Below are 22591 nucleotides of genomic sequence, written 5' to 3'. Positions count from 1 at the left end.
ACAAGACATGTTTTTCGTACCAAGATAGGGCAATCAGACCCTGCTAGGGTGCGCTGCCGTGGAAGCCCTCAAGTTAGTACACTTTACACGGAGTATTTGAAGAGGATGTGGAAACACTGGTGAAGCGCTTCAAGAATGGATTAACAGGTATTGGGTGCATGTCAGGGGATCATGTGCGTCTTCATATAGATGAAACGGTCCAACCCGTAGCGCTGAAACATCAGAGTACCATTTCATTTACGGGAACAAGTCGAAAGAGAAATAAAACACCTCAACGATCTGAACATAATCTAACGGGTAGAAGGTCCAACACTGTGGGTATCTCCAATAGTCATCACCCAAACAACATGAAAGTGTGAGGATTTGTGTGGACATGAGGCTCCCAAACAAGGCAATCAAGAGGGAGCGCCACATAACACCAACAATTGATGAGATAGTGGTGCCTTCCAGGTCCGCTACTTTCTTTTCCAAGTTGGATCTAAGAGCCTGGTATCACCAGCTTGTGCTCCACCAAGACAGTAGATACATAACCACATTCACCACTAAAGTCGGCCTATTCCAATATAAAAGTCTTAACTTCAGAATCTTGTTGGCAGCAGAAGTGTTCCAGAACTCTATCCGAGGAGCAGTGCCAGGTCTACAAGGGGCATTAAATTTGAGCAACAACATACTGGTCGTCGCGAGGTCAGAAAGCGAACACCTGGAACGCCTAGGGGAATTGCTAGAAAGAATTCAATCACTGGGGTTGACACTCCACCGTGACAAATTTGAGTTCCTAAAGAAGAGAATAGAATTTTTCAGGTTCATATTCCAAGAGGAATATCAGCGGACCCGGCTATAGCTAAGGACATACGGGAAGCCAAGGCACCAGAGAACACCTCTGAAGTAAGAAGCTTCCTAGGAATGGTCATTTACTGTGGCTGATTTATAAAAGATCTGGCAACGTTATCCGTACCCCTGCAGAACCTCACCAAGCAGTTTAAACCGTGGTAGTGGACACCACTGGAGAAAAAGTCAATTGTTTATTTATTTGTAGGGCGCACCTCACCCGAAGGTATCAGGGCGCAACAGTTACAAGGATACTTTAGGCATAGGTTACAAGTTACATTAAGGTATACACAGTGTTACACAGATAATTATATTAAATTACATACAACAGATTCAAACTGTGCAGGCAAGAACAGTAATTATATACATGTGGAGCTCTGTACTACATGAATACCGCAAAGGTAGAGGATAGTCAGGCAAAGAGGGTCAGTGATCATTGGCTATGAGCCAATTGAGGGTATTGTATCGACATTTTTGGAAGGATTGGTCCTCTCTTAACATTAAGAGGAGGGCATTTCACTGCTGAGCCGCCAGAACGGAGAAGTTGCTTCCCCCTGCTTTTTTTAGTTTAAACCTATGAACTAGCAGGCGGCAGGAATAAATTGTCCTAGTAGGGCGTTCTGAACTTTTCTAATGATTGTCTCAGAGAGGTAAGGTGGGGCAGCTTTATTAAGGCATTTGTGTGTTACGGAGACAGTTTTGAGCAGAATTTTGGATTTCATAGATAACCATTTGTTTTGTCTCTTCAGATCTGACATATGCTCTCTCCTTGGAAAACACTGGGCTGTTCTGAGGGCATTATTCTGGAGGATTTGGATGATGATGTGCTTGCTTGCACCCAAGTACAAGGCATTACAATAGCCCACCTTGGAAAGAATGAGGGCGCTGTCTAGGATTGTGCAGCTGATCTTGGAAAGAAACGGTTTGCAGGTTCTGATCAGTTTACAGGTATATATGCTGTGGGTGAGGCATGGCGTTGATCTGTTTGCTAAGCGCGAGAGTGGAGTCAAGGTAAAAGCCAAGGGTTTTTACCTCATTAACCAACTTAAAGAGGTTGCCGTCTATATTAAATGAGGTGTACTGGTGTATTTGGAGTTAAGTTTGTTCAGGTTGGCTGTGGTGCCAAGTAAAAGGATATCAGTTTTATCGGCATTCAAGCATAGGCCATGGGCGGCCATCCATGCCTGAATGATTAGATAAATCTTATTTACAAGAGCAGTGTCCACGTCATAGTCCCCAGTAAGGGGTATGAGGATCTGGGTGTCATCTGCATAACTAGTGAAGGTGACACCTAGATGATCGAGTTCATCGAACAGTGGCTCTGTAATTATGTTATGCAATGTTGGCGAGACAGGATCCCTGGGGCACGCCACATGTAGTCGGGATTGGAGAAGGTGACACCGAGATGATCGAGATCATCGAACAGTGGCTTTGTAAAGATGTTATGCAATGTTGGCAAGACACAGGATCCCTGGGGCACGCCACATGTAGTCGGGATTGGATCAGCCGCCGCCGATGGTAAGAAGACCCGCATGGTCCTGCTATTCAAGAAGGACTGGATCCATACTATGACCCCCTGTGAAAAGTGAGCAGCTGAGTCAATATTATTGCAGAGTACTTTATGGTCCACCAGATCAAAGGCAGCTGAAAGATCAAGGAGGACTAGCAGGGCTATTAGAGTCCTTCAGCTCCTCGATCTGGGTTTTGAGATCAATCAGCGCTGTTTCAGTGCCGTGTTGAGGCCTGAAACCGGAAACCGGATTGGTGGACTCCCAGGAGGTGATTGGTCTCTAGATGCTTCTGAGGTTTTAACTGGGGTCTTGCAGCTGCTTTCAGAGCAGCCGTCTTGTAGGGCACCTGCTGTGGTAGCAGTGTCCCGGGTTCTCGTGCTCCCGCATTACTTCTCCTCTATATCTCCAGACTCATGTTAAATGCCATACCAGTTTTCAAAAGGGTCTGTTTCATCTTGTGCTTGGCGCGTTCCTCTATGGTGCGTCGTTGTTCCTGTGTGGGAGTTGCAGTATTCCCTGCGTATCCATACAGGACAGTGCGTCTCCCGTGCTGTCAAAAAAATGAGAGGCTTGTTGTAATTAACCTCACGTTGCAGAACCATAGCGCAGCAGGAACGGCCGCAGAGTGAGAGGACACATAAGAGCACACTCTAACGGGTTAGCCCCGAATTTATGCTTTAAGAAAAGCATGAGCACACACAAGCCTTGTATAATAATGGACAGTAATTTATTAAGGTTTCGTTATTTTTTGTCTAGATTACAGACGATCGAACCGTTGAGGTTTTCTACCCCACAATGGTGTCAGGCACCTTAGGATATTGCAAAGGTAACTTGAGTGTATCTCAGACATGCACAGCACCATAAATTTGTTAATTCTGTAGCACAACCATTTAGGAACATTCATCTAACGATGATGCCATGTTGTTATTTTCCCCTCATAACCTCAAACCTTCTGTCTATTGGGAATTACCTTCATTTGGTATGTACATTTTAACTTATTCATCATACATTGAATTATTATCTTCAAAATGGCGGACTGTGACATTTGACATACATGGATTGATGCAATGTCTTGTGACTTCCCTCATATGGGACGAATGTATCCTTTGTTGAAACATTTTGATTTGTTTATTTTTATGATAACTGATTTCGACTGTTGAATAATAAGTTGAATATAGCAGTGTGGTTAACGCCCTGAAGAAAGAGATTCGCTCCGAAATGCATTGGCATTAAAACAACCATACAAAAATTAAACAAGTCTGCTTCTTGCCTGTTAAATACCTAGCAGTTTCAAAACTAATGACTCAGGAATTATTTTTGAGACCAGATCTGAAAGTGTTTTTCTCAAAATCTACTTTTGACATCAACCTTCAGGTGTACATGAACTCACAGTTGGATATAAACCTTCATTCAGACGTGCACGTGTATATATATCTAAATAAACAAAAGAGCTCCACAAGAGCTCACATTGAGAGCGCCAGACTTAGTTGGATGAGCTCATCCAACTTTTTGTGTATGAAAAAAATGAGATCTTCCATTATGTAGTACCTTCAGTTTAGCAGGGTATATTAGCATATAGCGTAATTTCACTCTCCTCAAACGTTCCTTGGTTGGGCCGAACAATGCTCTCTGTCTCTGTACCAAAGCTGTATAGTCCGGGTAGATGGCCAGTTTCGAGGATCCTCTTGTGATGGTTCCCCCTTTTCTGGAAAAGGTCAGGACCTTTTCCCTGTCCTTACAGTTCAGCATATTGGCTATTATCGGTCTTGGGGATACTCCCGGCGGGGGTCTCTTTATCAGTGATCTATACGCCCTCGCAACCGTGAATCTCAGATAGGATGCCGGGGCACACTCCTTGCAGCAGCATATTCTCCACATACTTGGTGGGATCTCTTCCCTCCTCTCCTTCGAGGAGCCAGAGTATTCTTATTTTATTCCTGCTGGCTCTCCCCTCCGTGTTCTCTGCCCAGTGCTCCAATGCTGGTACCTTGTCCATTAGGTCCGCTACTTGAGTCTGGGCGCTAGCTAGGTTTGTCATGTTCTCCCGCACTCGCTCCCACAGTGCCCAGGCGGTTCGCCAGTGCCCTTACATCTTTGATGCAGGGGGCTCACATCCACTACGACTGTGTCAATTTTGTATTCTAGTGCCAATTTAAGTGCTGCTATGGCTGCCAAAATCGGGCCTTCTTCCTGTGTGGACACCTGTTGTGTAGTGGCTGTCCCCGCTTGTTCTCCCTAGTGTCTCGTGTTTCCATCTTCTTTTTGTTGTGCGTAGGCCTCCATGACGGTTTGTGGGCCTTTGCCCTTCCATTCTTTCTCTGCCATCTGAGAGCAGTGTCTTTTGACTGTAGTAGGGCACTGCTTCCCATATTTTCCCCGTGCTTATCCTTCTTCTGCGGGCCCGGGCACTGCCCGCTTCTCCTTCGTCAGCAGTGGTTCTGTATGTGGTCTTCATGGCTGCCGATGTCTCGGCCTCTTGTGTGCCCTTTGGCCCCCGCTGCCCCACTTCGCACCGAGTATCCTCCAGGCCCAGCCAGTGTTGTTCGCTCACTTAGGCTTTGCTCATTAGTCCCCTCGCTGCCCCTGCCCATAGCGCGGCCCAGGTGCCTGTTACATGTGGCAGTGGTGTCCTACCAGCGGGGCGACGCACCGTTGGTGGCCCACAAATAATCCCTGTGGGTGGCAGCCCTCGTTCTTTCACTAGTCTGCTTTGGCCCTTGGCTTTTGCGCAGCTGTGGGCCCTCCTCCACCATTCCTAGGGTCGCAGTGGTCCTTGGTTGACTGCCTTCCCCTGCCCCTTCTGTACCTGCCAGGTCTCTGGACATGCTGCACTCCTGCAGCGTTATCCTTGTGTCGCCGGCCTCGCCCCCTCGGAGTCAGGGTTTGCGCAGTCGGTCCAGGTCCCTCCAAGGAGCTCGCTCCACCTGTGCAGCCGCCTATTGGCCCACTCCTGGGCAAGTGCCTCTGCGGTCCCGACCACCTCTCCCCAGCTGCCACCGCAGGGGGGGGGGGCTGGCAGAGAAGAGAGCAAGTGCAGCGGCTTTCACGCTGCGGTCTGCGCCTCCTTGTGTGGTCCTCAGCAGCACAGGCGTGTTGGCTGCCGCCCCACCGTGTCCGCTCAGTTCCACTCCGTTCCCCAGCTGGGTGGAGGGGGGGGGGCTCCCACACTCCGCTCTCCACTCTTCACTGTCTCTATGCCGGGCCTCCCCTCTGGGACTCCCTCAGTGTTGCGGCTGCCATTTTGCACCCTAGTAGGTTTTGTCAGGCAGGGAAACCTATAGTTTAGGGAAAGTGAGGCCTGTGTCACATTTATCTTAATAAACATTAGTCACAAATGGAAGTACTGAGTCTATCTCCTTCTGACGCGACGCAATATTTAGTGTAGCAACCATCTCCATCCCACCGAATGAAAGTCTGATACCAAAGACAAAATATGCTATTCACAACAGAAAAGAGCAACTGGATCTTTAAGTGAAAAGTCTAGATTCACTGGGACGAGTGGATTTAAAGAGGAATGTTTGCTAACTCACAAGAGGAAAAAGAGGGTGAATAGAGAAGATCGCTTGGTGAAGCAGGGGAAGTTCCCCAGTAACGTTATGCTAGCTGGAGGTGGGGCTGTGGACGAGAGCGGAGCACATGGAGTTCAAAGTTTCTGGAAGCCGGCAACCAAGAAGTGAGCTGCGTGGAGACTGATTGAGACGAGACTCCGACCTGAGCAAAGACAGAGTAATGGTGGCGGTGTGACCACAAGATTCCAGTGGTTGGCAGGCTGCCCGGATAATGATGCTGAGTACAGAGGGGAGACCGCTGCAGCTGAAGCAGTTCCCCAGTGAGGATTACCGAAGTCAGGAGAGAAGATGGGCTGCATTGGGCAAAGATGTAGGCAAGGGGGCGCACCAAGAAGAGAGCACCCAGAGAGACGCGAACCGTAAGCAACCCTGAGACGTTCCCATCTGAATGAGAAGGGAAATGGGGAGGAACGGGAAATGAGGCAGGAATCACAAGAACGTTGACACTCATCCTAGTATAAACGAGAAAAGTAAACCGGACAAAAACTGCCTGGGCGAAAGACACCACCCACCCTTAAAGGGAAACTAATAGAATTCAAAGAGAAAAGGGAGTTGTTGCTAAATGACAGAGAATAATAACTAATCCTAAAAGGGAGAGAAAGAACTGTAGGAGAGTTTGAAACACACTTCAAAGAAAGGCTGGGACGACTTCATGATAAACAACCTACAAGAAAGTACAGCATGATACTGTAAAGAAGGGAAGATTAAACCTGTTTGTGAAGTAAATGAATGGTATACAAGAACTAGAGAAGATAAGGAACAGATGGCCCAAGAAGCCTTGACAAATAACAACTGGCAAGCGAATACACAGGCGAGAAGGGGAACTATACCGACCAAAGAAATAAGAATCCCATAGAGACTTAGATTTTGCCTGAATATACAAACCCTTTCAAGATTAACCTAAGGAACGGACCAGACTTAAGGAAGGTTACTGCACCAAAGAAAGGGACAGCACTAGTCTGTTGAGAGCCATATGAGCTAGCCACGAAAGATGATTTAAAAATGAATGATTAAACTGGTGTTTAAAAGACTAAAGAGAACAGTATAAGAAGCTCCGGCCGGGAGCAGGGAGACATTCTCCTTGCCTTATTCTTTTTTTGGTTGAACTTCGTGGTAGGGTCAGATAGCATACATTTTTGGATGGTGGACTCACCCTTTTTGGACACTTCAAGATGACCAACGAGCACCTCCATTAGTAAAGTAGGTAGGGAATACCCCATAGCAGCTTGATGCCTCAGGGTTTAGAGCACTTAATAAATGCAAAAAATAAATAAAATAGGGATAGTCAGGTTTTCACCATGTCCTTTAATGAAGTCATTCTAAAGATGCCCTCCGAGAGTATGCGCCGTCCTCCTGATCTGCCACAACCCATAGCAGAGACTAATTTCTGTTCTACCCAGCTGGGTTACACTGATGGGATTATGGTCCAAATGCATGGGTGTACAGGGTGCCACTCAGGGGTTTCCTCATCCGACACTTTACAGTTGGGATGGTGCTATAAGGTTAGTTACTGTTTTTCTTTCATTTTTGGGGAAGGTTCATGAACAGACAGATGTGCCTTGAATGTTGTGCTTGGAATCTGTGAAAGGACTAGAATGCTGTAAAATTATCTAAAGGTACTAATGTTAGTAATTGCTTGGTTTCTTTTTGTATACTTCTTTTGCTCTTCACCCTATACTCCTTGTAGTTTTGGTTGCTTCTGGTACAATCCTTAAGCAATTTGCATGACTCTTATGAGACCTGAATCGAATCTAAGGCCATTGCATGTGATTGACTTAAACATTAAGACTATGGGATGCAAGCATATCTGTGCCTGTGCCATAGCTCATATGGGGCCTAGAGCTTAATCAACGCAGATGACTGACCAATCGTCTGCTGTGCAGAGTCAGGCTAGGAGTGATCATGCTTCACGAGAGGCTTACTGTGCAGGCATCCGGTTACTGCAGTAATACATGTGAGGGTAGATGGCAGGGTATAACGTTGTTTGATCGCCAGTCATTTCTGCAACTGGCTTTTAAACGTGTATTGAATTACGAAAAAGGTAAATGGCATTTTTAGGGGGGGTGGGAAAGGGCAGATAAGGGGTTGGGGGGTAGGGAATAGGTAAAAAATTTGCTGACACTTTTCATAATTTTGTGTACGTTAAAAAGCCAGTCGTAGAAATTACTGGCGATGAAAGAAAATATAACCGATGGCAGGAGGCGTAAATGACTGCAGTGAAGTCTGCAGTGGATAGAAGCTTCAGGTCTGTTACGGCTTCGGTTTGGGAGGCTCATAATCTAGTTGTGGTTCAGGGTCAATGCATGCTTTAGTCTGTGAGCTGAAGGGAGTTACAGATTTGCGCTGTACTTGACTGCTTACATGCTGACCTGCGGGGAGTAACTTTGGAGGTTAACATTTTACACAGTTTATTGGGAATGGTGGAGTTTCGGAGCAGTAGGTGTCCACGTGACTCTTTCCAGGTTGTCCTGGTCTATGCTTTTTTGGTTTCCCTAATGTGGTGCAGGTTTCTCAGGCGTCTCTGTGAATGAAAATCGGATATCTGAGGACTTAAGGCCACCAGACTGCCAGGTGTGATGGTTGTGAGCGATGATTTATATTGTTAGGATTGTGAATGATTTAAATGGCCCTGTGAAAAGGTAAGATATGCCCCAGTAGAAGGAAGAATGGGGCAGATATAATTCTGCTACTGGAAATACATCTAATGGAGAATGATATGGGATTTCTGAAGAAAGGGGACATTATAGAGTGTTTTTATCGTTCATGACTAGGTTTAGTGGTGGTTCTATTGCTTTGAATAGGATATTGAGATGTGATGCTCTGAATACACTTGGGGGACTGGGAGAGTGGTATGTAATCCGTAACATCAAGATTGGGGGACTTTGGTTTACTCTGGTGAAGGGACATAATGAGGCTTTTCCCACCTTTCTGAGGGATTTGCAGAAGATGAGAACTCTAGCCATGCTGATTGGTGGGAATTTTAATGTAACATTGAAACCTTAGAGGATAGGTCTTAGGCTAGTGGGTTCTCTGAACATAGGTATACTAGAAACTTTAGGGGGCTATTCCTTTAACTTGCTTTAGTAAGCACGTGGAGAACTTGCCACCTGAGGGAGAGGGGATTTATGTTCCTCTCTGGCGTGCAACTCAACATATTCAAGAATAGATTACTTTCTGGTGACTAGGAACTAGTATCTGCGATTGCAAAGTCTGACATGAGCAATATTTGTGTTTCAGGTCATGCTATGATCTATGATGAATCGGATGGTGTCATCACTCCTTTCCCAGCAGTGACGTCTCCCAATGTGGCAAGGGGACGGCAGTCGCTACCTGATACTGACCCTGGGGGCGGCTATGCGAGGAAGGATGGCAATCTTCAAAGGAGTGACACGACATTATAGGACGAGACATGCCCCCCCCTTTTCTTTAAGGGTTATCTCCTCCATTCTGCATGTCTTAATGGCATATTGTCATAACTCCCTTCCCTTCACCCACCTTTGGAAGCTACTAAGAATACCTTCCCATACTCTCTATATAGGTCCTCAAGAACTGACTTCCTTTTCCCTGAATGTGAAGTACTGTGACAAGGAAGCTGAGCAGAGTAATGAAGATTGATAAGCACCAGCTACACTCTAGTGGCTGCGAGAGCTTAATTGGTGGCGGCACATTTAAACGACTGAACCAGCCGACGGAGGAGAGACGCTTGCTGGGAGAACCTCATTCTCTCGATACTGACTGAAGGACCACTGTGCTGCTGAGAAATACGTGGAGCCACCCGGTTCACGGAGAAGGCCAAGGAGAGCAGACTGCAGGAGCAGGTTCGCTGCCAGGACACCCCAAGAGAAGGGAAGACTTCCCGGTGTATGCAGGTACTGGAAAGCAGCCTCCATGACGCTCGAGCATGGAGAAACCCAAAACAGGCAAGTGGTAGTCGCGAGGGACGGGGAAGTCATAAAACAGGGGCAGCGAACTCGGGAAGAAGGAATGGGACACCAAAGAGCCACTGTATGCTTACAGCGGGAGAATCGAAACACACGGGAAGTCGGTGAGTCCACACAAGGGAAGTTGGGACACCGGGCACTTCGGCAACCCTACCGAAGGTAAATAAGAATAAATGAAGCATATAAGAAGGAATGCGAGACTCGATATTTCCAAAAGAGACATAACAGAATGAATATAGGATATTGTCAAGTTTGCAAGTGTGCCAATGAAACACTTGAGAACGTCCTGGCAGGAGGGTATACCAGGCAAATTCAAATTGCAAATGTTTAACTGAAGCACATGAGAAAGCTCTGTCAGGAGAGTATATCAGGCAAAGCCATGTTGTACTCTGTGTTAAGTAAATCACATGAGGAAGTCCTGATAAGGATACATCAGGCATAGCCAAAGACTGTGTTGAAATTATATTAAAGAGGAGAAGAATCCTGGCAGGAGATTACACCAGGTATCCTGCCAAAATTAAGACTAAACGCCAAGTTGTTTTGCATGCAAGTTGTTTTGCTGACCAAATAAGCCCAAGGAAAACGTATATCCTTAAAAGTTTAAAGTGCAGTGAAGAGAAATCCAAGGGAAGGGAGTCTCTTTTTAGATCTGTGAACTTTATCCATTTGTAACTTTTGTGTTGGAGTAACACCTTTTCTTTTTTAACACTTGTACACTTTCAAGGCCAAAGACATTTCCCTTTTCACCTTAACGTTATTTTTCATAATGTGATGGCCAGCATCTTATTTTGGACACTGGACATTTTTTTTTGACATCTTGACATTCTACAGACCCTTAGTTTTACTTTAGGCAGGGAAAAACCTCTTAGAATAGGGACAACAATGGATTTTCCAACCCCCTTTTCATTTACAAAAGTCTATAGCCAAAGCCTCTGAATCCGCGCCTCATTCATGGCTCCTCACAGATCTATGACATTTTGTGTGAGTCAAGTGTGCAAGTCCCGATCAACTGCAAGCAGAATGCCTTGCTCTGGTCACATCAGTATGTTGAGAGATTGGCAGTAGATGTGAGATATCTCTATGAAAACAGTGTTCAATTTGGTGGACACAGTGTTTGATGCAATAAAGGCTTGTTTCTGGGGAGGCCAATTAATATTGGTACCTTGATGAATTAGGAAAGACATGAGACATAGAAAGACTTGGAAAAAGGCTTATATCAGCAGGAAAAGAGGAATAGGAATATACAAGACTGGGCAAGCTGGAGACTGATGACAATGCCTTGATGACCTCCTGACTGAAAGGGCCCAGAAGGCCCAAAGTAGAACCAAACAATATTTTTAGGACTATGGAGAAAAAGCTAGCAGACTATTGGCACAGAGATGTAAGAAAATGGAGACCATAGAGACGTCTCACACAACTCTGTTGATTGAAAAGGAGAACTGAACAATGTTAATGGGAGGCATGTCTAATGAGTCCAACAATGTTTCTATTGCTGTGACTATAGCCTCTGCCTGCGTACATGTGCGAGAGTGACCACAGGGATAGGTGTCAATACTTGCTCTGTGTTGTGGGGAGGATCCCCTCGTCATGCCACAACCCCCAAGGTAGCATGCAACGGCTCATTATATTGGTACCACTGTAACATCTGATCCTTCCGGAAACATACATAACAGTGCAGACTGTGTTAATAAAGGTAATAACTTTAGGGGCCCTTTAAGAACTTAATCGTCCAACTAGATTGGGAATATCTCACTTTGGGCTCATGCCCTAGTTACATTCTCAAGCATGCACCCAGTCACAGCAGCAGTCACTTACACATTATGTCCTAGAAGTCAGGTTGTGTATTTGTCTTGCCAATTGAATAAGAACAGAACAATATGGTTTATAAGGGTAGCAATTCGGATATACTATTTTTATGCTTTGGAGTCGGTATTATTTGTATTTGCTCTGTTCTAAATTATGAAAAGTATTCAAAATCATGAGATTCATACTGTTTAAAAGATTTTAAATATGACTACTGAGCAATACTCAAAATATTCAAGCCGTCAGAGAATCAGAAAATCTACAATCATTAGCCCATTCAGAACGTCTTTTCTTTGGTGATTAGGCACCACATTAAACTGGAGCAAACCTAAACCCAAAGGTGCAATCGCACACTGATGCCAACCACAGTTGTGTTGTTGGGAAGTTAATCAATGGTGTGAGGGGTCAGAAATGCAAGACGGACACAAAGTTGTAGGTTTCTCAATGTTTGCCATTTTATTAAAAGAAAAGAGGGGTGAGATAAACGCCTATCTGTCCCTATCCTAACAAGGATGTTCCTACCTGGCAAGCTAAAGAAAGATGACGTACTGTCCAAATGTATCTGACCCTCACACTAATACACACATCCAAAAAGGTCAAGGTAAATGCATCTGACTTCAGTTCATCAAAATAGTGCAAAAGCTCAAACATATAAGTTATACAAAGTATTCCTTGTGACCAGGGTTTGACTCCCTTCCAATGGATCAATTCAGGAAAACACTTGAAAAAGACCTGATTCAACACATTTCTGTTTAGTTCAACACACAATGTCTTTTCCATCCAAAAAAGTAAATGTTTATTTCACAAAACACTTGTTCCTAAACAAAATGAAAAGTTATCCTCCACACAGGATCCTTCCAGGAAAAAGAAATGTCTCTTCCACAAACCACTTGTGCGAAAACCAAAGCAATGGTTTTCCTCCACACAGTATCCTTCTCAGGATGCAAGCAGATATTAGCACATCACAATTAATCTTTCAATGAAAAGCTTTTGTCAGGATAGCATAACAACTGTCTTTTGTGATGCCACAGTTTGTCAGGATGATAAAGTTTACAGTTTCTTTCCACCACACCCGTTTACCACAACCACAGCTTTCAAAGTATTTGTTTCTCAAAGCAATTGTCTTTTTCCTGGTATTCTCGCCTGCCAGGACTAACTACTACTGGTCCCTTTACTGGTTAACTCAGCAGCCAGGAAGACAAACTCCTACTACTACAATTTGTTTTTGTCCGTTAGTGGCAGTATTGATTCCAAGGTTCTCCACATCAGTATCCTATGTGAGGAGAGTTGAACAACAGTTGCCCATCTTTATATATTTTGTCTGTTGGCAATATGGGTTACATGTTTCTCCCAGTTGTTATTTCATAAAAGGAGAATTGCGCCCGTTTTGCCTTCTTATTCTACTTGTTCGGAATTCAAAATACAAATGTTCCGCTTGGAGCGCCCCTGGGGTTACCTTCTCTAGCAGGCCTTCACACCGTCTTCTTTCGGCGGCTCTGGATGGAAATGCTTTCTGCTGTTGCAGTGGACCCTCAGTGAACTGGCAATACCATTGACAGTTCTCCTGCACCTGCCTCCACCTGCAAGAACATTCTCTGGAGCTCTGCTGGCTCTGTTGTGTCCCAGCATCCTCCAAAACTTCCTCGTCGGCTTGGAAGCACACCTCCCACACAGCTGGGCGTCTCTCCCCGCTGCTCACCTAAACTCTGCTTCCTGCTGTGCATACTCTGCAAAGCTGCACACCTTCTTTTCCCATGTTGGCTTCTGCTGGCACTCCTTCAGTTCCAATGGCAATGGCTCTGGTATCTCTTGACTGCTTCTGTCTCTGCTACTACTCCTTTCCCCAGCTGTAAACTATTTTCAGGTTTAAATGTCCCGCTCTGGTGCCTTACCTTCAGTGGCACCTTTGATCCTCGCTGACTCTTATTTATTTATTTTTTACATTTGTAAAGTGCACAAACAGCCCGAAGGCATTGTAGCGCCGTTACAAGAATGCATACTTAGTTAAAAGAAAAGGACGTGAAAAATAAGCAAAAGATAAGGGAAAAGACCAAGAGAACATTTTAGTAGTGGTCATAGTAAGGCTGACAACAGAAAAGGAACACAGAATTAGAGCAAGTGGTACACTCAGTAATGCCACTGTTACTACGAGGCATGGTGGGGAGAATCTGTGAGGAGGGGAGCTAAGCACAGATTAGTGTAAAAGGGGTGGGTTTAATTGAAAAGAAGGGTCTTTAGCATTTTCCAAAATGCCAAGTGAAGGGACTCAGAACTTAGTGGGTTGGGTAAGGCATTCCATAGTTTAGGGGCAATGTTTAGGAAGCCGATGCTGCCCGCTTTGGCCCTCTTTATTGAAGGGATAGACAGCTGGTTGGCGTAACACACTCTCTTAGGACGCAAAGAAGTAGCTCTGACAATTTTCTCTGACAGATAAGGATGGGCTCTAAGTGCCAAGCCTTTATGAGTCAGAGTAAGCGTATTGAAGGTATTCCATTCTCGGACAGGGAGCCAATGGGCTGCTCGCCTGTCATGTGAAATGTGGTCTCTTAGGGGATTCTTAATGCTGCTCTGAGAACATTGATTTGAACGACTAGAAGTGTGTTCAAGTTTTTTGCCGAGGTGCCAGCCAAGAGGACATTACAATAGTCTAGTTTGGCTACAATGGTGGCTCGAGCTATTGAGAGGCAGTTCTGTTTAGATAAATCAGGTTTAACAGCGTTTATTAGTTTGGTTGTAAATGCATACTCTTGGTCTCTCTTCCTCGTCCCAGTACCAGAGGCATTATGGATCTTGGAGTACATAATAGATTTGAATATTTTTAGTCTATTCATTTCTATTTGCTTATTGAACTGGGTGTTATCAAAGTTTGGAGATGTTCTGGGAATTACATGTGATTTAGTATTAGGGTTAGGTCTTCTACCTAAAACAGAATCATGATTAGAGGATGTCACATTTGAATCAAAGGTTCCCCAAGTATAAAACGTATTCTATCTAGGTGATTTTTCATAGAATGTTCTTTGGGTTTTCTCACGAGAGGTACTTTTGAAATGACTGCATGCCATCAGATATTTGTGAATTATAGGCCGGTCATCCTCACAAGAAGATGAATACCACGTCCCTCCCAAAGAAGTCACCAACTCTCCATGACAACCATCTCCTCCCATGTGCTCCTACCTCATGATACCCACCCCCCAGGGTTAGGATCAGGTAGCAGCTGCCTTCCCATGACCACGTTGGGGGCGACTTTAGGCTGGGGTTCAGTGATGACTATGCAGGACTCAACACAACTGACAGGCATTTAAAACAAACAATTTTGTTAAGTGCTCTTATGTGAGGGTGCAACAATCCTATTCATACAAAGTAAGAAAATTGAAAAGAACACAAAATAAATAATCAGTTCAGGCATTTCAAACATAGGTGCAATTTTCCTCACATTGAGAATATCCAAGATGCAACCTTATTTGCAAGCTGGAAAAAGACAGTTTTGTGATAAACCGTATGTCAGAAAGTGTTCTATGAAAGGTCACTAATTTGGCACCCAAGGAGGGAGAACCGGGAACCTAAAGGGCTAGGTGGAGCCAGCAATTCTGTGATGCGACCCCAGGAGGCCCTCAAGCTCCTAGAGTCTTCCGTCAGCCCATTACAAGCGGTCAAGAGGGTCCAAATCAGCTCAGAACACCTGTGTGGCCCAAAGAGACCTCTAGTGTACGAGGTTGGTGACAGAGGCACAGAAGGGTCTTTAGTATTAGCCGCCCATCCCGAGGGAAGAAACCCCCAAAAATCAGAGCGGGAACAAGTGTGGTAAATATTTGATATAAAAAGCGGAGATGCGGTCTAGAGTGGATCCTGGCTAAATTGCCATGTGCAAAGCGGGGCTCCATTAGACTGTGCACATTTAGTTTGCAAGCTTTGACATGGAGCTCAGAACATAACCAAAGAAGAATCACATGGTTGCCTCAGAAATGAATGAGCAACAGTTCACACTCTGCATGAAAGGACAGAGAATGAAGGGAGACACTTAGTAACGAGCAGGCATTCAGAGACAAAGGATCACGGGGCCGCCATGACAGTGCTGCCCGATACCAACATCAAAACAGTGTTTTTAAAGATTTGGACTGCATGGCTTTGGCCAATCACCAATAACAAAGTGGCCAAAACCTGAAAATAAGAGGAGCTCAAAGCCAAACAAATGGGGTGGAGGAAGATAAATGTTTAGGTGACCACTGTGACCAACAGGATTAATGGAAACACAGACCCACGAATCGGAACACTGATTCATCATGTAACCAACACCAACATAAAAAGAGGCAGAATCCGCCTGATTTACTGGGTGGTAAGACAGAATTCCAGGAAGAGAGGTGTTTTTACAGAGTGATAAGTCAGAGAAGGAGAGGTAGAGAGCTTGAATCTAAGTTGGCTAAGCCAAAAACGTTAAATGGCTAGTAGCAGAAAGAGTGAACCAGAGGAGGCTAAGCAAGTAGGCCAAGTCAGAGGGAGAGGCAAGAATCAATTGCTTGCTGAGAACCTTGGCCCATTGAGATAAGAAGCTAGGGAACCACCAAAAGGTATCAATTAACCATATCCTGGTGGGCGCTGTAGGACCACCAGTGGAACTAAAAGGATTACATCTTGCAGAAACCCCTGAAAGGGAGGTTGGAGGTGGGTCCTATCTGGAAGTACCCTGGCTGGGGGTGGGCGGATACCCATCTTAATCAGAGACTTTAGTGCAGGGGGGTTCAATACATGGCATGTCCTGGTACAAATGTCCAGGCCATTACTCCCTCCAGAAGCCGGTGAGTGGAAGGTTGGCCCAACAGGACCCAAGCAAATAAAAACAAACACCATGACAAAAGTAGAGACTGTGCAGTGTTTACACTACATGTGATTCAAGTAATTGGTGAACACTGGCCCAGGTTGCCTGTGCAGGCAGTCCATTCCTAGAACAGGGATTGGACTCAGGACACAGACAGGTATTTACATCGCTCTAGTTGCAATGCTTACCTTCTCAGTGTTCACCTTCCCTCGCATTACCTGCTCAACAGTCTCCTTTACTCACATACAATTCCATCAGTGTACTATCACCATGTAATGAAAGGAGGACCAGAGTCACAGAAGGGAGGAGCACATGGCTAGACAACCATAACATTCGAATCCCACAGAGGGGCTGCTGGGTACGTGGAGCAAGACTCTTGCTAGAGTACATGAGGGAGGTTGAAATGAGGAAAAGCAAGGGAGCTATTGAGCTTGTTAAGGTGAAGCACTAAGGGGCTTGAATCAGAATGGGGTAGGTTAGAGGGATGCCAGACATAGGGTAAAGGACCTGATCTCAGGAACAATGATCGAGGGAAAGGGTACAACCTCCACTCCTGACCCCTATGCTGAAAGGGCTAGTGTCAAGAAGAAAAATGATTGCAGTGCATGGGGAGTTTGGGTATTAGCAGTAATGGATCGATTTTATTTATTTATTGGTTTTCACCACGCCGAAGCCTGCAGGCATCAGGGCGCAGCAGGGAATACAAGACGAACAAGACAAAAACTCTCAAAGAAATCCATCCTAATCTTCAATTTTTTTCAGGTTTTGACTGGATTGTGGGTTAATTTAAATAAATGGGTTTTCCGCTTTTGATTGCTACGACTGCCAGAATTCTGACGGCCGAAAATTGTGTCTTTTTTCTCCACCCCCCTTTACACCACATACATATGGGGGGGGGAGACCCCTGCAATCCCCCCACACTATTATATCCCATACCCCGCCCACATATATATGAGCTGTTATGGGGAATGGGGGGGGTCGGGAAAAAAAGTAGAATTTTCGGAGTCAGAATTCTGAGAGCGACATTTTGGGCCATTACCGAAATAATGGTTTTAGGAAATAGATCTGGAAGTGGTAGCAAGAGAGAGGGAGGCAGAGGCGAAACGGGGTGATAAAAATCAAGAAAGGGGCCTTTTGTGTTCTGAGCAAAAGAGTACACAGCTGGTCGGTTATGCTGTAGGACTCTCCACAGTAAAGGCACCAGAGAAAAGCGCTGATGCAAAGGCTGGCAATGGTTTGAAAGAGAACCCAGGTTATTTGGCCCTTTACAGGTTGGTTCTTCACTGGATTTATATGTTCCGCTTTTCTCTAACTCTTTTCTTACACACTCTGGATTGTTTTTTGCTCCCTACACAAATAGGCATTCCTTCAACTAATCATCCTTATGAGATGAAATACCAGACTCGAGGAATCTGAAGGCCTACGCCTGGTTAAGTTGAAACTATAGGGAAGACGAACCTTACAAACCCAGGTTTGATTCTCAATTGACACAATGGGATAGCCTCGATAAGAGATTCTTTACATTTTCTATACTTTAAGTCCCATGGGCCCAATACGATTTATGTCTATTACCCTATCGTTCTAAACCTCAACCTCTCTCCTTGTTTCCTCAAATAAACTTTACAGCAATGCAATCAGTAATTTGTACTGAAGCTGCTTTTCGATGTTGGAGTTCAGCAGACACTGTAGTTTTTCATACATCGCACAGCGTCTAAAGGCACTTTTAATATCCAGTGTATATGATTTATGATATGGCATTTATAACGCGCCCATACACAAGTGTTTCAAGGCGCGACAGGGCAAGGGACGGGGATCAGGGGGAGGACAGACAATGATCCTACTAGGCCAGGTATCATTCAGATCGCGCAAGTGCATGGGAAGGGGGAAAGGGGAAAGTGCGGGGGGGGGCGACAGTGCAGGACATGGGATAAAAGAATAAATAACAATAAATACGGCAGGCAGGTGGCAAGGGTAAGTGCAGACATCAGTGTAAGTGCTGGTAGTGGACTGTAGGGATGCAGAAAACAGTCTCCAAGAGAGGGGGTTGCCAGGAAGGCAGTGCAGGTGTGTGGTGTGTGACTGGAGGGGGAGGGGACCTGGGCCCGAGATCAGAGGGTGGCCAGGTAACCAGTCCAGTTTCAGTTTCAGCCAGGAAGTCAACAGGGTAGAGGAGGAGAAAAAGCAGAAGCAAAGAGAAAGGTTTTGAGGTGTTTCCGGAACCGGAGATGATTCTCCTCAAGTTTCAGGGAAGCAGTTCCAGAGGGAGGCCCCAGCCAAAGAAAGAGATCTTCCACCAACTCGTTGCTTGGAGAAACGACTGACCCTGAGGGAGTTGGAGGTAGATGAGCGAAGATCTCGAGAAGGAAGATATTTGGGAAGAGACAGTTGCAGGTATTGAGGCCCCAGGCCCCAGAAGGCCTTGAGGACAATGCAGAGGGTTTTGAACTTAATCCTCGCAGCCACTGGGAGCCAGTGCAGAGATTTCAGTCCTGGAGAGATACGATCCCTGGGCTTGAGGCCAAGGACAAGTCTCGCAGTCATGTTCTGGATATGTTGCAGAGGGCGGAGAGTAGAAGCAGGCAGATTTAGAAAGAGGCTGTTGCAATAGTCCAGCCTAGAAAGAAACAGAGCTCTGGAGACAGTGAGCTTCCGGGGGAAGGAGAGGAAGGGAAGAATACTTCTGAGGAGGTGTAGCTGGTAGTGTGATTTCTTAGCGACCTCAGAGATGCGAGGCGAGAAGGAGAGTATGGAGTCAAAGATGTCCCCAAGGTTTTTAGCCTCACAGGTGGGAGCAGGGAGAGGGCAAAGAGAGGCCGGCCAGAAAGTGACAGGAAAGGAGGAAGCGAGTGTGCTGATGAGGAGAATATCGGTCTTAATGGCATTAAGGCAAAGTTAATTGGCGACACACCACTCCTGGATAGCGGACAGACAGTCAGAGATGAGAGAGGGAGAGTAGGTGGCTGAGGGTAGCCTGAAAATGAGCTACATGCCATCAGTTAACCCCACGATGGTCTGGGAAGCTGCATGGCAAGTGCCCTCCTGCATATGTTATTACTTGTTCAATAGCACATTTGTCAGTTAATCTGGGACAATGTTTGATATGAGGAGGGTATATTATGACCCTGTTAAAGGCAGCCATAAGTGTGGATGAATGCTAAAACTAGGTAGTCCTCGGTTGATTTATCTAGCCTTTATATTTCTTTGGGCAGGCCACTTAATTTTGACTAATAATGACTAGCTTTGACCTTCATTATTGTTTTAGTTTATGTTTGGTGGTGGTTTACTGAATTGCACAATAGTCGATTTGTTTGCTATTAATTTTGTAAATTTTTTAAAGTTTTACAATCTTGAGTATTACTCTATGATCTCATGAATTGGAGCAGCACATTATGCACAGTGTTTAAATGTTATATATCTAATACATGTTGAGGATATATCCTACATCACAGAGAATAAAGATGTTACTGCTTCTTGAATCTTACAAAATATTGTGACTTAGCAAGCACATAAATAATAATATTAAGATTAACACTGGGGATTACCTCTCCTTTAGTCTATCCCCAAATAAACCTGGCTACAATTTAACTCCTCATGTCCGAGTGCTCTGTTCCTACCTTCAAGTGACAATCCCAACAATAACAATCCTGCAACACATCAGCCATAAATAGACCTCCTGGGCTCCATGGAAATTAGACTCCTTCAGATCTCCAATTGGAAGTGAAAGGAATCGCTTGGCTAATAGCAGGGACTTAGAAATGGACATGTGGGTTGTCCCCTCAGGTGATGCTCCACCTTCGTAATATAATAAAATAATAATAATAATAATAATAATAATAATAATAATAATAATAATAATAATAAAGGCGAACCGTCAAACATGGACAACTTTAGCGCTGGGTCCATCTTCCAGGAACCTAAACATATAGAGGCGTTAAATGGTTTGCTGTTGAAATCCTTAAATAGTTATTTGTTAACTGTCCAATTTACAGGTGGTTGCCATAAAGGATGCAGTATTTTTTCTGCAAAAACACAGAGGAATTAATTTTGGTGCTAGCCGTAATTTGACGGCGGTGTGCCTTTATGTTAGCACTGCAAAGTAAACAGCTCCCCACCATCAAATTGTCATCATTTGCATGACAGACATGTCAGGCAGCATTCACAATGAATCCCTATGAGGATCTCAAGCATTTGCACCAGTATGAAAATCCATGCTGGTGCAAATGATGGACCATTTGCATGGCAGTGAGGAAGAGAGGCGGTGGAAACGCAAGTTGCATTCCGGGCCTTCCTCTCCACCATTCAAATACATGAAAATGTGCCGTGATGGAAAGGCGTTAAAGCCTTACTCAAGGCATTAGCGCCTTTCAATCACATTACGCCACTGACCAACATGAGTCCCATGAGATTCCACAAACAATTTCTAATTTGTCATGAAACAAAACCTAATTGGGAGTGTGCTTATTCATCAGATGAAAATACAAATGTAAAGAGGTTGCGCAGAAAATTTGTATTCATTTTTGTTTCAATGACAATATAAGAGCATCAGTGAAAGTAAGGTAGTAAGGTTTTCTTCCAAATTTACTGCAATAGTTTCTCTTACTTGGTCTGTGTGAAGTGACTTCTTTTTTTCTTTGGCACATACATGAGATCATGGTAGATAAGTAACTGAAGATGATCAGGGGCGGGGGCAACACAGGCTTTTCCAGGTGAGCCATGATGGAGTGGTAACGCTGATATTTCCAGAGCACATCTGACATAATCATCCCTTGTACGTAGACATTGCTTCAATAGAAAAATAGCATAGGTTAAAGCTTGAAGAAATCACATTTTTGAGACATGTTCAATTTATGAATGTCATTTTAGCAGAGCAGACAAAACTCAAAATTATCAAGGGCTTTGGAAACAGTATGATATGATAGGTTATTTATAACACGCTTAGTACCCAGTGGTTTCTAAGCGCGGACCCGGGGATCGACCCTGTGTTGCTCTGTGTCGTCTTGCTTCCAAGGCGAGCACATTGCTGCTGAGCTATCCTCCCGGGACAAAGTACATTTCAGTCATAGCCATACATCAGAAATCATTATTAAAAGGCAACATGTTGGCATGTATTAAGCAAACCTTTTCCTTGCAGAGTTAATAGGGTGAAGCGAAGCCAGCAGATGTATCCACCTGGTAATGGCCTGAGCCGGGGCATATTATTGCTACTAGCAGCTTGGGTCAAACCTTTCAGGCTACTGAGGGCAATTCGAAAGAAGAAAAAAAACAAGAGTTGTTGAGATGGAACACAGGACTCAAACTAGAGCCCCTCTTCCATTTGCAAGGCCAAGTAATGGTGGTGCAGGCATGAAGCTGGAGTAGTGAGCAAAGGTCCCAAAGTTAAGTTGGTGCAAGGGGAGGTGTAAGGCAGCGTGAAAGGGGACCAGGTGTCCAGTGGCAAGACAGACTGTGAAGCTGAGGGGACGTGGCCAGCCAGCAGCTTGGAATGCAAGCTTTCATCTGTAGTGAAATCCTGCATTCCGTGGAAGCAGAGTAGCCAGATGGCAATCCCCCAGTGCCAATTATGCATCAGAACTCTGTTACTCGCAACAAAAAAGAATCAACCATTCTGCAAGAATGTTTCATAAATCGAAAGTCAGTAGTAAGTACCAGAGCTCCCCATATTAGTCATTCCGTCCCTCTTATAAAGACCATCAAACCCAAGACGTTCCTCTATTTGGTAGCAGAGCAGGATAAAGACTAAGGGCAAGGTGTCCAACAGGAATTTGGTCGTGGGTATTTTGCCTAAAGAGAAATGTGCTCAAGGTACAGTTTTCCCATGAGCTACATGCTCAATGGCATCTTGGCTAAAAGCAACTAGGTCAATGAATTGCTGAGAGGTGGCCATGAGAAAATTGCTCATTGGCATCTTGGCCAGCAGCAACTTGCAGCCTCACAAAAAGGCTTATTTTAGAGGGCTGGGATATTGGGTCCAGCAGATACAAAGCTTATAATAAGATAAAATTATGAGTTTTTGAAGGAGGTTTGGCTCCCTCATGTAAAACAGAGGAGGCCATAGTGTCAGAGCCCTCTTTATGCTGAATAGCACATCTAGCTTTTTTCGCACTTCTATCAGACGTCATTGTGGAG

The 22591-nt window shown here is 44.8% G+C and overlaps 1 protein-coding gene across 1 annotated transcript in view; it reads right to left on the bottom strand.

The window, feature by feature from the left end:
* The window catches only part of LOC138504450 (transient receptor potential cation channel subfamily M member 7-like), a 1624316-nt gene that overhangs the window by 620374 nt on the left and 981351 nt on the right, over positions 1-22591 (bottom strand). The window contains exon 24 of the mRNA XM_069624957.1: positions 21066-21247. Coding sequence (XP_069481058.1) covers positions 21066-21247 — 182 coding nt within the window. The remainder of the gene's footprint in view (positions 1-21065; positions 21248-22591) is intronic.

Source organism: Ambystoma mexicanum, chromosome 11 (assembly GCF_040938575.1).
Source record: "Ambystoma mexicanum isolate Mex_15411 chromosome 11, UKY_AmexF1_1, whole genome shotgun sequence".
Taxonomy (NCBI): domain Eukaryota; kingdom Metazoa; phylum Chordata; class Amphibia; order Caudata; family Ambystomatidae; genus Ambystoma; species Ambystoma mexicanum.
The sequence above is the reverse complement of the archived record's forward strand: the minus strand, read 5'-3'. Positions and strand labels throughout refer to the sequence as shown.